This window comes from Papilio polytes, unplaced genomic scaffold (assembly GCF_000836215.1).
Source record: "Papilio polytes unplaced genomic scaffold, Ppol_1.0 DF823177.1, whole genome shotgun sequence".
Taxonomy (NCBI): Eukaryota; Metazoa; Arthropoda; class Insecta; order Lepidoptera; family Papilionidae; genus Papilio; species Papilio polytes.
In genome coordinates, this window is record NW_013526027.1 from 3,239,781 (window position 1) to 3,254,320 (window position 14,540).

Consider the following 14,540-nt stretch of genomic DNA (forward strand, 5'->3'; position numbering starts at 1 on the left):
GCTCGCTCGCTTACGTCTGCGTATCTTGTCTTGTCCCTCCTCCTTCCTCTGTGTTTCTCATGAACCGATTACGGTGAAGCCTCAACCGGTAGGTAATATCTTTAACGTCTATTTGGTTGTATTCGGTTTTTTATGTGTCCATATCTTTTTTTTGTTTTGACAAGTTATACATTGTTTAGTTTACAATTTGTAGAAAAACGAACATTTATATAACTTTTATTCATAGTTTGATTTAGTTGCTACTTCTAAATGTTTTACATTGATATTTTTATAATTTTAATATACATATTTTTAATTTAGTCTTTATTTTTTTAAGCTAAGTAATTTAATGGCACACCATAGTCCGGTTTATTCTCTGTCATTACCCTACTTTTTCATCATTGCTTTGCTAACCAAAGAAAATCAAGTGGTCATTTGAAACAATAGATGTTATGAATTCCAGATGGCATGCGGCTGCCGGCCGGCGTCACCGAGGCGGACGCGGAGCTGTTCGCGCAGGCCCGCCTCAGCGCCGGCACCGCGCCTGCCGCAGAGCCCGACCCCGCGCCGCCGCCGCCCGCCCCACACGCGCCCCACACGCCTCACGCGCCCGCCGCCACGCCCCACGCCCCGCACACGCCCCACGCGCATCACGCGCCCCCCGCGCCGCGCTGCCCCTCCGCCATAGAGTTCGGCCAGTGGGAGATAGAGACGTGGTACTCCAGTCCCTTCCCACAGGAATATGCGAGGTACGTCGCCTACCTATTCAAATTAAACCCCCTTTTTAATTTTATTACAATCCGCCGTCTATTGGTGTTTTTAGTAATAATATGTGTTGATGTCTTTTCAGATTACCAAAACTATTTCTGTGCGAATTCTGCCTGAAGTACGCAAAGAGTCGCGCTGTGCTGATGCGGCACCTCGACAAGTGCCTGTGGCGGCATCCGCCCGCCACGGAGATCTACCGCTGCGGGGACATCTCCGTCTTTGAGGTGGACGGCAATGCCAACAAGATCTACTGTCAGAACCTTTGCCTGCTCGCCAAACTGTTTCTGGACCACAAGACGCTCTACTACGACGTGGAACCTTTTCTCTTCTACGTCCTGACTAAGAACGACAGCAAAGGTTGCCATTTGGTTGGCTATTTTTCAAAAGAGAAGCATTGTCAGCAGAAATACAACGTGTCCTGTATAATGACGATGCCGCAGTACCAGCGGCAAGGCTACGGGAGATTCCTCATCCATTTTAGTGAGTGGTGGAATCTTTTTTCACATGTCTCATTATACTGCAAAGAAGTTTATTTTTATGCTTTTCATTTTTCTTTATAAAAAATTTAATAGTTAATTTCTTTCCGCAGGTTATTTACTATCGAAAGAAGAAGGGCAGCCTGGCACACCTGAAAAACCTTTGTCGGATTTGGGAAGAGTCTCCTACCATGCTTATTGGAAGTCTGTAATACTCGAATATTTGTATGATCACAAAGATAAGTCGTTCACTTTTGAGGATATTGCATTGACGACAGGGATGCACCTGAACGACATAGGAGTTACTTTCCAGTTGCTCGGCTTTGTCAGATACGTGCCCGATAATGACTCGATGAAATTAGGTATCTGTGTCGACTGGAGTAGAGTTGAAAATCACACAATGAAAGTTAGGAGCAGACCGAGACTTGAAATCGATCCTGAATGCCTAAGATGGACTCCTCTATTGGCACCGACGGTGAATCCATTCAGATCTCCAGAGGAAGGGTCGGGTGATCAAGAAACGGAGAACGACGAAACTGAAATGAAAACGGAAAGCGAAGAAACTGCAACAGAATCCGAAGCTACTACGAGTAAATCTGGAGTGAAGACCAAATCTGAAAAAGAATTGGAACCGGTCGAAGTGACATCGTCTGGTAGGAGACGGACACGGCCGCTTAAATATAGTGAAACAACTTATCAAACCACTCCCACTGTTAATGATGGTGCTCGGAAAAGAAAACGAGATATTATTAGGAAAATCTCTGAAAGTAATAACGAAGATGACAAAAGTAAGGATGAGGATACATCAAGATTTCAAAGAAGTAACAGCGTTGCTCGTAGATCTTCAAGAGCCGCGCAGATCAGACTTAACAACACTGGCAGTATACAAAGAAGCAGGCGGCGGAGCGTCAAAGAACTTTCTTATGTATCTGACAGCCAGGAGAGTCAAGAAAGTATGGAAAATGAAATTAATGATATTCCAGTTGTTAACACAACAAAGGCTAAAACGAAAAGAAAAATTGCGTGGAGAGGCCGACAAAACAAGCGACAAAAAGTTAACACAACTAATACTCCTAGAAGTATCTCACCCGAGGCAAAGAAACTTAAAGTTGCTGAAAATAGCGACGAAGTTGTCGACTCTAAAACAGAAGAATCTCCAAAACGAGCAAACAATATTTTGTCTGAAGCAATTGAAAAACAAGATCAAGCTGATAAAGATCGAGCGGAAGACAAACCAGATGATAAAGCCAAGAACTCTGATGCTAGCTCAGAAGATTCATCGGGAGAGGCCGATGATGAGATGGACGTGGAAGAAGGCGAGGACAGACAGAGTGTGGCCAGCAAGCCTGCCACGCCGCGACACTTGGAAGAGAACAGCACAGACCACCACACCAGTGACATGGAACTTGACAGCATTCATATGGACTCTCCTAAATCCATTGCAGAGAAAGATCAAGTTATAAATGAAACTTCTACTTTAGAGAAAATTAACGATGAAGACAATACTAAAGCTGAGGATGTCCCTGAAGTTCGGAATGTTAATACAGAGGATAGAGTAACCACAGAAGTGACCAGTGAAAAGGATGACGCAAGGAAATCCGTAGAAAACAGAAACGGTGAAATAGTTGAGCCGGCGAAACCAACGCTCGATGACAAGGATACGATAGTCATTTCGGAATCTGATGACAACAACAGCCAGAGTTGTCCGTTGCCTTCACCGAAGCCCAACAATTTGTTACCTCCACCTCATACAAGTGAGATTCAACCTCCAGTTGTTGAAAAAAGCGCGAGTCCAATTAAAGTTTTACCAGTTGTTTCCACAGAAAACTCTCATATCGTTATAGATGCTAAAATCCCTAACGAAGTACCTAACAATAGACCACCTGTTGATCTAATTGTTCCTAAAATCCATCACATTGAAACAATAATTGTCGAAGGAGAATCAGACAATTCTATCTCGCCATCGACGAACGTTTCACCGAAGAAAAATGATTCTATTATCAATGAGAGCAAACAGAAGAAACCAGAGGAAGAGAAGAAAGAAACAGTTTCCGATCAGAAGAAATGCGATGTCCGAAAAGAGACAGTTATTCAACATCAAGTTATTGAGGAACTTAAACCACCAGAGAAAAAGTCACCTAATAAAATAGAAGCGATTGTACAAAATCTGGATCTTAACAAAGATATAATGAAGAAACCGGATCCACCAAAAATGGATCCAATAACAGAGCTCGAAGTGAGAAACAAGCCACAGCTTCCAATGATCAGTAAGGAGAGTGATTTACCTTTTAGAAGTGATACAACCACCACTATGAGGAAAGATGAAATTGTTATATCTAGAAATGTCGTGGAGAGCAGTATGCAGACTTACCATAATGCTGTTAGTAACTCGATGACGATTCAACCTATAAACTCGTATTTAAACAATAGACCCACTGTCACCAAGGAATCACAAGGGGTACAAACAGATAAGGTCACGCATAAGATACTCGAACAGAACCGTATTATAAGTAGTATATCTGATACACCGATCGTAAGCAAATGTACGACAAAACTGGAGGTGCCTCATCCTATTACTTCACCGGTAATAAATCCAGTCATACCGAAAATACCGAATGTGACCGACATAAACTTTCTACCTCGTTGTCAGAGCGCTAACGCCGCGGTAAACCTAGGCCTAGACAGACCCGACCTGGACACGAGTTATGCTAACAGCAATCATTTGCATAACCCGATGGCTGCCACCATGAATATTATACATGCTAATCCTCACGATGTTAAAAACGATCACAATCAGAAGCCGCGGGAGAAAAGCAAGTTACGTGATGTCAGGGTCAACTCTGCGCACAGCAAACTTGAAAAAACCGATAAGAAAACTTCTAAAAACGAGACCCCTAGAAGTACGCCCGAGCTAAAAATGTTTTTTCCAGAGCAGAGTGTCAACTCTCGAAAACCGGAGACGTCAGTCCCTATAAACGTTATTAACAGCGTGGCTGTCACTAGCAAAGCTGATGCCAAGCCCGCCAACGAGACGCCGAAGAAACAAGATTTTTTCAAGAAAGAGAAATCGAATGCCGCTAAATGCGATTCGAAGAATAGTTCCACTAAACACGACAAAGGTTGTCCGGTCCAACTCAATCTAAAACCGGATCAAAACGACTTGAATAAAATGCTACCAAAATTTAAATATGACAATGAGTTAGTTCCGAAAGCTGATTACACAATGAATCAAATCCCTAACTACCATACCACTCACGCCCAGTACCAGTGGTCGGCCTGGGACCCGCGGCTGCAAGGCACTTGGGACCCCAACCGGTTTCTGGACATGAAGGGCAACGACAAGAACTATCTGGACAAGTTTCAGGGTTTCAATCTTCCGCATTTAGATCAGATGCAAAAGTCTCCTCAAAAACTTCCAAAATATGATCAGAAAGATTTCCATAATCTCGCATACGGAGCGCTGTCGAGTGGGATCTATGGGGCCACCCCATTGCCGCATTTCAAGGAGACTAAGATACCCACATCGAAAGCGGAGTGCGCTCAGAAATCTGAGTGCAAGCCGAGCAAGCAGTCGAAGGCGACGGCGGCGTGCCAGACGCAGTGCGACTCGAAGAAGTCTCAGGCGCAGGCACAGAGCGCGGCGGAGGCCCAGCTGAAGCAGATGATGCAGCGGCAGGTTAACAAGCAGCAGGAGGTGGCCACGAGCTGCGCGGAATTCAGACAGCAGAGTTCGCAGGTGCTCACCTCGCCCGGCTGCAAGACGCCCTTCAACCAGAACGGGCCGTGCGCTCAGGAGAAGACGGAGATCGAGAAGAAGTCTCGACATCAATCGAAGAAGGAGGAGTCGTCCAAAGAGAGCAAGGAAGAGATGTGCGAGGCGGTGAGCCCGGCACTGCAGTCGATGGGCGTGTACACGCCGGACTCGACGAGTAACTCTGTACATTCGGTGCAGTACCCCGCGTGCGAGCTGGACGTGAGCCAGCTGGGGCTGGAGTCGCCCACCAGCATCGGCTCCGACCTCGCCTCGCCCTGCTCCATGATGCACATGCACCCCGCGCCCAGCCCGCAGTACCCGCACTCCTCTATACACATACCCTCCATCATGGCGCAGACCAACCAGCCCGCCAAGCAGCAGAAGATCAACAATCGGAATAGGTAAGTTTCTCCAACATGTACTAAACATTTTGTCTTCTGTATTTCAGTGTTGTACAGTTAATTCGATTGTGTGTGGTGTTTGTTGCAGGAGCGGTGCGCAGAGCGCGGCGGGCGGTGCGGGCGGCGCGGGCGGCGCGGGCGCGGACAGCAAGGCGCTGCGCGGCGCCGCCACGCCGCCCGCGAGGCACCGCGCCACGCCGCCGCACCAGCCGCACGGTGAGCGATGTTTACCATACTAAACAAATACACATACCCTGTTCCCTAAAAAAAAAATAATGTACTTTTTAAAATTATTAATGCATATCTCGTATTTCTGAATAACAATTCAGAATAAATGTTATATTAACTAGTGTGCCATCTCTCTTTTCTTTTTATATAATTAATTGGTGTATTATTGTTTACTTATTTTTATTTTAATATGATGTATGTTTGTAGTAGTGTCGGGCACTAACGTGTCGTCGCTATATGCAGGCGGGGTGGGGGTGGGCGTAGGGGGCGGGGCGATGCAGGGCGGGGGCGGCGCGGGCGGCGGCTACCAGGGCGGCTACCTGTCGTTCCAGCAGCAGCAGCAGTACCACGGCGGGTGGGCGCCCTCCTGCTCCCTCACCAAGCTGCAGCAGATGACGGAGGCGCCGCAGCACCACCCGCCGCACACGCCGCCCGCGCCCAACGCTCCCCAGGTACGTACACTAGCATCTACATAAAAAACAATCATTTACTCGCATTTTAGAAGTGAAATTCACAAAGTTCAAGCGAAAGGTTTTATAAGAATTTTACGTTATTTAAGAAAAATAGATCATGTCGAAGAAAAAATTTAAAAAATGGAGATATTTGTATTGATTGCACTGTATTTTGTGTGTTTAGTACGGGCAGCAGTCGGGCACGCCGCCGGGCGGGCACTACCACGCCGCCAAGTACTACACGCCCGCACATAATCCGCTCGAGTCGCCCAGGAACGCGAGGAACGCGCCCAGTACGTCACTAACATTATATTTAAATCTACTACTTTAGTTTTAAATATATTTATATATTTCCTCCTTGTATAGTTGCTGTATCAATACTTGTACTTTTATGACTATTTTTTCAATTAGAATGTATTTTAGGCAACCTGAGTCCGATGCAGCACATGCAGATGGCGGGCACGTCTCGTATGTCGCCCAACATCAACACGCACATCATCAGCCAGTACGGGCTGAACGGGTACCGCGTGCCGCCGCAGCAGCAGTTCAACAACCTGCAGATGATGAACGTGCAGCCCGCGGTGGGCGTGCAGTACGCCGCCGCGGAGCCCCGCGCGCAGCAGCCCAACGTGTACGCGTACGCGGGGTACATCAACCCCCCGCCGCCCCTCGCCATGCAGTCCCTCAACTCCACCATGCGCCGGTAGCGGCACCCCGCGCACCCCGCGCACCCCACGCACCCCACGCAACCCGCACACCCCACGCAGAGCCAACAATAACTACATCTATCGTTACTTAATATTCATTGTCTCGATTTGGTTTACCTTATATGTTTTAATTTCTCAATGTACATAAATGATTTTTATGATGTAAAGTGAACATTACCATTTTATTGATTGTAAGTGAAATTACTACAGTACTGTTCTTGAAATGACACATGAATGATATAAAAGAAAATATATTTAATTTTTTCAGTTATTAAACTAAGCATGCTAAATTGTAGTGCATTTTTTAAGCTACAATTTAGTATGGTCAGTTTTAAAATTGTTAACACTGGAATGGATTGTATTTGCTTTTGAATTAATTAAATGTAAAAAAAAAATCAATTCAAGTATTTATTAATGGCTCTTGTGGTAGTGTTTGGATGCGCAGTGACATTTGTGTAAGTGAACATTGGTGCAGTGAAACAAGACAGTGCCCGCTGACACTCAAACCTGACCAAAAACAATGGATTGTATAGTTTAAGGTATAGTACAAATAATCTAATGCTTCTGTTAAAATTAGTTTGTACATAATTTAACATGTAACACCAATTTGGTTGCCTTAACACAAGCAGAGCCATGTGTGGTCTGTCCTGTGAACATCACATGTTGTGCAATTAGAGGAAGTTGGTACAATAACAGCAATGTCATAATACATCTAGTTGTAGTATCTGTTATATTTAAAAAAACTATAGTAGTATATGTAATAATTTGTTGATTTTTGTCCGTCTTGGATTGATTTGGACAATTTTCACTCTAATGTAACTATTTTATGGAAATAAGATACATTTGTGCTGATGAAGTTTTAAGTTCTAAAAATATAAAGCCATACTAACACTATATGATATTAAAATGTGGAATCTTTGAGCGCAACTCTGTCGGATGTCCTGTGGCATTGCTGTTACAAAACTGACTTTCCATCTTACTCTGTAATCTAAATAAATGATGGAATATTTTGTTATAATAGTGATAAGGTCATCACAATATGGACTGTGTGCTTGTTTTACACAAATAATTACTGTTATATATTTTGGCAGCTTCTTTCAATAAAGTAAATAAAAATAACTCACACTTAATCTGGTGGAAACATGAATCAATTGGGTAAAGTACTTGAGTCAGTTTTTTTATTTATTTTATACTGTCCTTCACAATTTAATAACATAGCTTTTGTATCTCGTGTTGAGAGAACCCATATCTGTATTCATTGTCCCGAAGCTGAGTAAAGTACAAAATTTCGTATGTATTTGATACTGTTTGTAATTGGATGAGGATAGTATAAGGTGTAGTGCAATAAGTATACTACGAGTGTTGTATCGGAGGACCTGATGTGATAGTGCCGAGTGAGAAGGCCTGCGGAACCTCGCTGTGTACACAAAGAGATTGTACAATAAACATCAACCAGAGAAAAGTGGTTATCCTCGGTTGTATTCTGTTGGCTTGATGTTTATTGTCTTTGTTTCCAATGCAGATACAGTACAAAAACATATACCTCTAACAGCCTTACAAATAAATGTGGTATAAAGCAAAACTTGTAATAATATTTGCTTATGCCCAGTTTATTCCAAGTTTAACATTATACCGCGTTTGTAAGGCTGTAATAATCTTTACATAAACCAGAGTGGAGAGTAAAAAGGAATGTTATTGTGAATAAAATTGGGTTTTGTACAATTTAGACAAGGTTTAATTTTACCTGGCAAATTTTTTAAGATGATCAAGTGTGCAAAAGATGTAAGTAAATAATCTCTAATCTTCACTCTGGTCTGCGTGTTGGATCCTTATTCTATAAAAAGTAAAGATATCAATGTTTTTGTAATTGTTTCGCCAGTGGAAACCGTTGATAAAATACAATGTAAATATTATCAGATTTGTGTAACTAATAATTTAATATTTATTGAGATCAATTTGTCAGCTGCCATTTGTAAAATGTTTTTGGCATAATTTATATTTTTAAACAGATGATTTTGTATAATATGTATTTATGAAACAGTTTGTTGGTAGCTCTTTGTGCACGCCGCGCGGGTCAGACAATGAAATCATAATAATTTCCAAAGAAACAATTAAGTATTAAGTGTTTGAATTATGTTGCGAATGCAATCATCTTGAATATGTCCAAATTGTATTGATGTGAATTTATTTGGGACCTCTCGGCACCTATATGTATATCCTGTTTGCGGACGCGAGACCCTGTTTGTGTACATTACTCTGTACAGTTTTAATATTATTTTCGTTATAAGTTTCGTCTGTTCTTTGAAGTGCCTCATCTCCCTTATGCTTAATTTCTATGTAAGATATTGTAAATGAACGCTTTTACTTACGAAGGCTGTATTACAAGTAGCGTATGTGTATATGATGTCAGAACGCACCCCCTCCCGCGCCCTCCCGGCGGGTGGTGGCAGCGGTTGGTTTTAATTTAATTTTTTTTTTAACATTTCGTATTCTTATTTTTACATTGAAATAGCTTTTAAATGTTTTACGTTACTGCTAATTAGTTTTTGTAAGGTTCGTTTAATTATGTTGGTGTTATCGCAGTTAATTTATTGCCAAATGTTGGACGGCGCAGCGCCTGCGCCCGCGCAGCCCGGGCCCCCAGGCCGCTCGGCCGCGGCGCGTATTCTCCAAGATCTGCTCCTCTAAGGTTATGAATGTTATTTGTTACTAATGTGTAGAATATTAAATATTGTAAATATTTTTAACAATTAAGATACTTGTAGCAGGTGTTATTACACAAAATATAATTTTGTGAAAAAAGTGTGAAGTTTTATTACTACCTTATAATTAAATGCTTGTTGTACTTTCAGATTTATTGCTTAACAATTTCTCTCATAATTGTTATAGCATATTTGAAAAATGGTGGGAAATGAAAATTACCATAAAATTGTATGAAAACTTTATTTGAAAACTATGTTATAAATACATTTCAAGTATAAATAATATTTAAAAAACTTTAAAACAATAAAAAAAACAATATCACATTGATAAAAAAAAAAACAAATATTACAAATATAAAAATTAAAGAATTTACTTAACAAAATAAAAAATGTATTATGACAACAAAAAATAAAATAGGCGGGAAACTAGGAATATCAATGTGAATGTCTAACTGAAATTCCACTGTCGCTACACTTCTCTGATTTTTGACAAAAGAAAGATAATGTCCTAACAGTGGAACTGCACTTGCATGACCAGTATGAATTTACACCTAGGATTAGAAACCGTCGTCACAAACACTTTTATTTGTATCAACCTCAATCAAAATTATAACCAATTTTTGGGGAATCAATAAAATTTTTAATATTTCTCTACACACATTACTGCACAGTAAAAAATTAACGTGTGTATGGGCTTGTATGTTTATGCAAAATTGATTATAAGCAAACTTTCTGCATTAAACAGTTCTGAGAGTTAACTAGGGTTTAATTTATGTAGACATAAATTGAATTTTAACAATATAATCATATTTTAAAAACTCGACTCAACATCTGACTGAAAGAGCAACCTTTTATTACTTATTCATATATTAGGTACTGTTAAACTGAAAGTTATAAAACTTATTGCACATAATACATATTTATGATAAAAATACCTTTTAACATGCTCTCACCTAACTACTTCCTACTATTAGCAATAATTTTGGTAGAACATGGCAAGCATTGCTAAACTTTACTGGCAACTATTTTCATGATTTTATATACATTCAATACCATACAAAATACTTATGTCTAGCCGATAGCAGTTTTATTATATTTTTTATGCATTGATATAGTAAACAAGTATATAATTAAGTACATTTATTCCAATTAGAAAAATGCTAATTGTTTTCTTTGTTTATCAGATTTATTTCTTGATTTTTAATTGCATATTTAAACAGAATAAACAACTATCAGTAATTTTTTTTTTGTAATGATAAATGTTCTGTAAAATATGCATCTGTAGTTCACCTTAATACTGGCAATTAATTATTCCATTAAATCCAATAAACACGCTATATTTTCTAAAATTACCAACAAAATACCAACAACTTTTTCAGCACAACCTTTATATGTTTCTTTTTAAATTTGCACATAAATAGGCACAGGTACAGGGTCTACTGGCCTTCTGTCCAGGTGGACTTTATTTCGCATTAATCGGAGACTGTTCTCCGTCACTTTTGTACACCCTCGGATAAGCAGCCCTTCCAGATTGGGACAGTGTAGTGCCAGTGCTCTGAAATTACGTAATTATTACTATAAATAGCAAGAATCAAGTGTTTGGAAATATACCACAAAGTATGTAAAGGCTTTCTCCGAGGTGTTAAATATGAAAAATGATTACCTCACTCCTTTATCAGTTACTTCACAACAACCACCTAAGTTTAGAAGTTTCAATGACTTGCTGTACTTTGATATCGTGTACAAGCATTTATCTGTCACTTGCTTGTTGCCCTCTAAGTTCAGAGTCTTTATCTGTTGAAACTTCTTTATAAAAATTAATATGCAGTTCTCCGATATAGCCACACAGAATGCCAAGTCTACATCCTCTAGCTTACTTTGATGGAGAGCCAACGCTTCAATGGCTCCCGTAGTCAACCATGAACATCGCGCAAGTTTCAGTATTCGTAAGTTGTTGCAGTGGAGGATAACTGGTTGCAAACATTTTGCAGATAAATTCTTGCACTGACTTAGGTTCAGGCTTTCTATATCGTGGTTTTTACGCAACATCGGAATCAATGCGTTGTCACTAATACATTGACATCGACTTAAATTCAATAAATTTAAGCGCGTACAAGTGTTAGCAAATACCTGGAAATGCACCAAAATTGTGAAGTTTTATTTGAATAGAGATTTTATATCATCTCCTGTTCAATACTTACATTGAACGTGTGCGGGGAGAAGCCTTTATTCATCAGTTTCAATGATTTTAACTTAGCGAAATACATATCTATTATTTGTAGACAAGTTCGCGAAACACAACGAAAATTAAAACATTCGCGGATAGTCAAAAATGGTATTACTTTGGCAACTAATATATCTTCCCAGTACAGATCGAATACATGTGTGTTTCTTTTCATATTCATTGCTTAATATTTCATTTCCATGATAATCTTTAAATATTTTCATAGATTTCTTTCTTCTGACATAAACGTCAATTTTGTTTTGATTATTATTTTGACACTTGCTAGAACGTTTTGATACTTGCATTAAATAAACGAAAAGCAAAAATAGCGCTCTGTAAAATGCCGTTTCTATAAAACTAAACTAAAATCGTGAAGATTTTAGTTTAGTTTTGTAATGATTTAAGTTTTATAAAAATATCCTTTATTTTTAATTAATACTAATATTTGCTTAGCGAGACCAAAAACACAACAAATGTAAATTTTGAAATACTTAGTTTTTAACGTTGTCTTTTTTTTATATGAGAAGGGGGCAAACGAGCGGCGGGAACACAAAGATGGTCAACGACGCCCATGGACATCCGCAACACCAGAGGAACTACAGATGCGTTGCCGGCCTTTGAGTAAATTGTAGGCTCGCTTCTTGAAGGACCCTAAGTCGTATTGGTTTGGAAATACCGCCGAGGACAGACCGTTCCACAATCACAATCTAGCCGATCGGTAAGAGCTCGGTCGTTGACGATTCGAATCGCTCTCCGTTGTATGCGGTCAAATGGAAGAAGAGGCATTGGGTTGCTCCCGCCCAGAGGTGCGAGCAGTACTCCATATGGGGCCGAACTTGCTTTTACTTATCGTTTATTTTTATCTTCAAAATCATTGGTTATATTATATAAAAACTGGATAAAATTCAAAATATACGTGAAAATCATCTAAAAGGCTTCTTAGTAAATGGATTTCGAATTGCGGTTTAAGTGGAGACTTGAAGGCCCTTCCGGATGTTACTTATCCTAAATGGCTACTTAAGTATCAAGATGATGGAGTCCGCTGGTTAATTTTAGCTGACTACTTCATTTTTAAAGTGTAGTAATATTGAAATTAGTAACTTATAATTTTAAAGATGACCTATTACTAGAATTTCTATATTCAATCTAAAACAAATAAAGTACAGTCAAATCTTTAATTAAATAAAATTGTTATTAGTGATTGAAGGCTGTACGGGAAACTGTGCGTACTGGGCAAAGAGTACTGTACTGGGTGTAACACCAGCACTGGCCTGCAGCCGGTGAACGGAGCACCGAGTTAAATAAACGATTCATCCGCTTTAGAATGTTTCTTATAATCGTTTTATTTTCCATAATATCAAAAGGGTACAAGAATATTCGAGATTACAATATTTTAGAAGTAGAAGTAGCTTTGTTTGAATATTGTTCTTTTCTTTTTTATTACGATCTTATTGTATTATTCGTATAACAACGAATCATAAGTACTCCGAAACAAAAAGAGTAATACATTTTATTTTTATTTTCTTTTCTTTTATTTGTTCCATTCCATCTTATCTTTATAATTGTTATGAAATACGTATAAAATACGTTATTGTACATTTTTAGTTCTAAAATTCCTAGTATACTAGTATTTTGTGTAGAAAATTGTATGCTTTTTTAATTTCGTCGGGTGTCAATATTAGACGAGGAGTCGCTTCACACAGACAACGGCTTATAAAGAAGATAAAAGGAAAGTTTTAATGATTTCTCCGTCCTTTGTCCTAGCAGATTACTTTTAAATGTTAATCTCAAGCAATTAATGAACACGGTTTTATAAGACTTTATATAAAGATGTATCTTAATAAAATATTTCTATGATTAACTGTAAACTATTTTTCATACAATAAATAATGTGGTAAAGGACGTAAAAGTGAACGGTCTGTTTGTTTTTTAATACATTATAAAGTCAGCAACACACTTCGGTTTTGACTGTAGACTTGGAGTCGAACTATAACAACTAAGACTGTACATGTATAGCGGACAAGGATCAATTGAAACGAGTTGGAAATGTTTATTGAAACCTACTTTTATTTCCTAGAAGAAATCAAATGATTGTAAATGAACTAATTCGACAAATATTAGTAGATAGGTGTTTATAATGAGTTTTATAAGTTTTTTTGGTGTAAAATATAATAAAAATGGTTTATTTTTGTAGGCAATAGGTAAAAGAAGGCAGTTTTATTGTCGATTTTAGCTGTAAATGCATATTGCAACAGCATATCTGTTGTTTGCAGCTGCACGGAACAATTGCTGTGTCCACTATACATTTCTGTTCGTGAAATAATCGTCCCTTTGTGAATTGAGCAACGAGAATTGTAGCGTAAACAATCGTCGTTGGATATTCGTTGATAGAAGATGAATTTTCTATGTTAAAAATCCGAAAGTTTAGATGGATGTTTGTTACTTCTAAATTGAACGGATCTCAATGAGGCGTAGATGTAGAGGATAGTCTGGGAGTACATATAGGCTGCTTACTTTTGTTTGTTTATTATTTCATACGGATGGAGTCGCAGGCGAAAGTTATAGAATAAATTTAGTTAGAGCGGGCGAACACTTTTGATTAAAATATCGCATAACAGTTGTGCGATTGTCGATTTTCGATTGTTTCGCAGCAAATTCAACTGTTTAGTTGCACAACTAAAAATCGAAAAGTGTGCACCTTCATATGTGCTCATAGGAATCAAAGCGCGACTAAACAGTTGTGGAATAGTTTAGTCAAAGATGTACGAGCTGTATTTACTTCAATTAAAAATGTATATGGCTTATTCTATGGATAGTTTTTCCTATATGACTATAGCTGGTCGCAAATT

General features: G+C 39.1%; 3 protein-coding genes across 3 annotated transcripts in view; 2 read left to right on the top strand and 1 right to left on the bottom strand.

Moving 5' to 3' along the window:
• LOC106105081 (histone acetyltransferase KAT6B-like) overlaps nucleotides 1-818 on the top strand; it is a 5,789-nt gene extending 4,971 nt beyond the window's left edge. The window contains exons 4-5 of the mRNA XM_013285307.1: nucleotides 443-728; nucleotides 803-818. Coding sequence (XP_013140761.1) covers nucleotides 443-728; nucleotides 803-818 — 302 coding nt within the window. The remainder of the gene's footprint in view (nucleotides 1-442; nucleotides 729-802) is intronic.
• On the top strand, nucleotides 642-6,718 carry LOC106105143. Its single transcript, XM_013285374.1, is given in 8 exon segments — nucleotides 642-728; nucleotides 830-1,227; nucleotides 1,337-5,378; nucleotides 5,467-5,594; nucleotides 5,814-6,058; nucleotides 6,243-6,351; nucleotides 6,482-6,584; nucleotides 6,586-6,718. Coding segments are annotated over 7 exon segments (5,001 nt in total). The 5' UTR covers nucleotides 642-728; nucleotides 830-890; the 3' UTR covers nucleotides 6,623-6,718.
• Nucleotides 6,719-9,836: 3,118 nt separating this feature from the next.
• On the bottom strand, nucleotides 9,837-11,948 carry LOC106105100 (F-box/LRR-repeat protein 15). Its single transcript, XM_013285328.1, has 3 exons — nucleotides 11,669-11,948; nucleotides 11,131-11,597; nucleotides 9,837-11,022 (listed from the first exon to the last, which is right to left on the bottom strand). Exons 1-3 carry the CDS (start codon nucleotides 11,870-11,872, stop codon nucleotides 10,869-10,871), a joined length of 825 nt encoding a protein of 274 aa, XP_013140782.1. The 5' UTR covers nucleotides 11,873-11,948; the 3' UTR covers nucleotides 9,837-10,868.
• Nucleotides 11,949-14,540: the final 2,592 nt, after the last annotated feature.

Coding starts and splice junctions, on each gene's coding strand:
- LOC106105100 (XM_013285328.1), bottom strand. CDS start 11,872: ATGAATATGAAAAGAAACACACATGTATTCGATCTGTACTGGGAAGAT. Junction 11,598..11,668: donor TCTCCCCGCACACGTTCAAT/GTAAGTATTGAA, acceptor GTGCATTTCCAG/GTATTTGCTAACACTTGTAC. Junction 11,023..11,130: donor GTAACTGATAAAGGAGTGAG/GTAATCATTTTT, acceptor ACGTAATTTCAG/AGCACTGGCACTACACTGTC.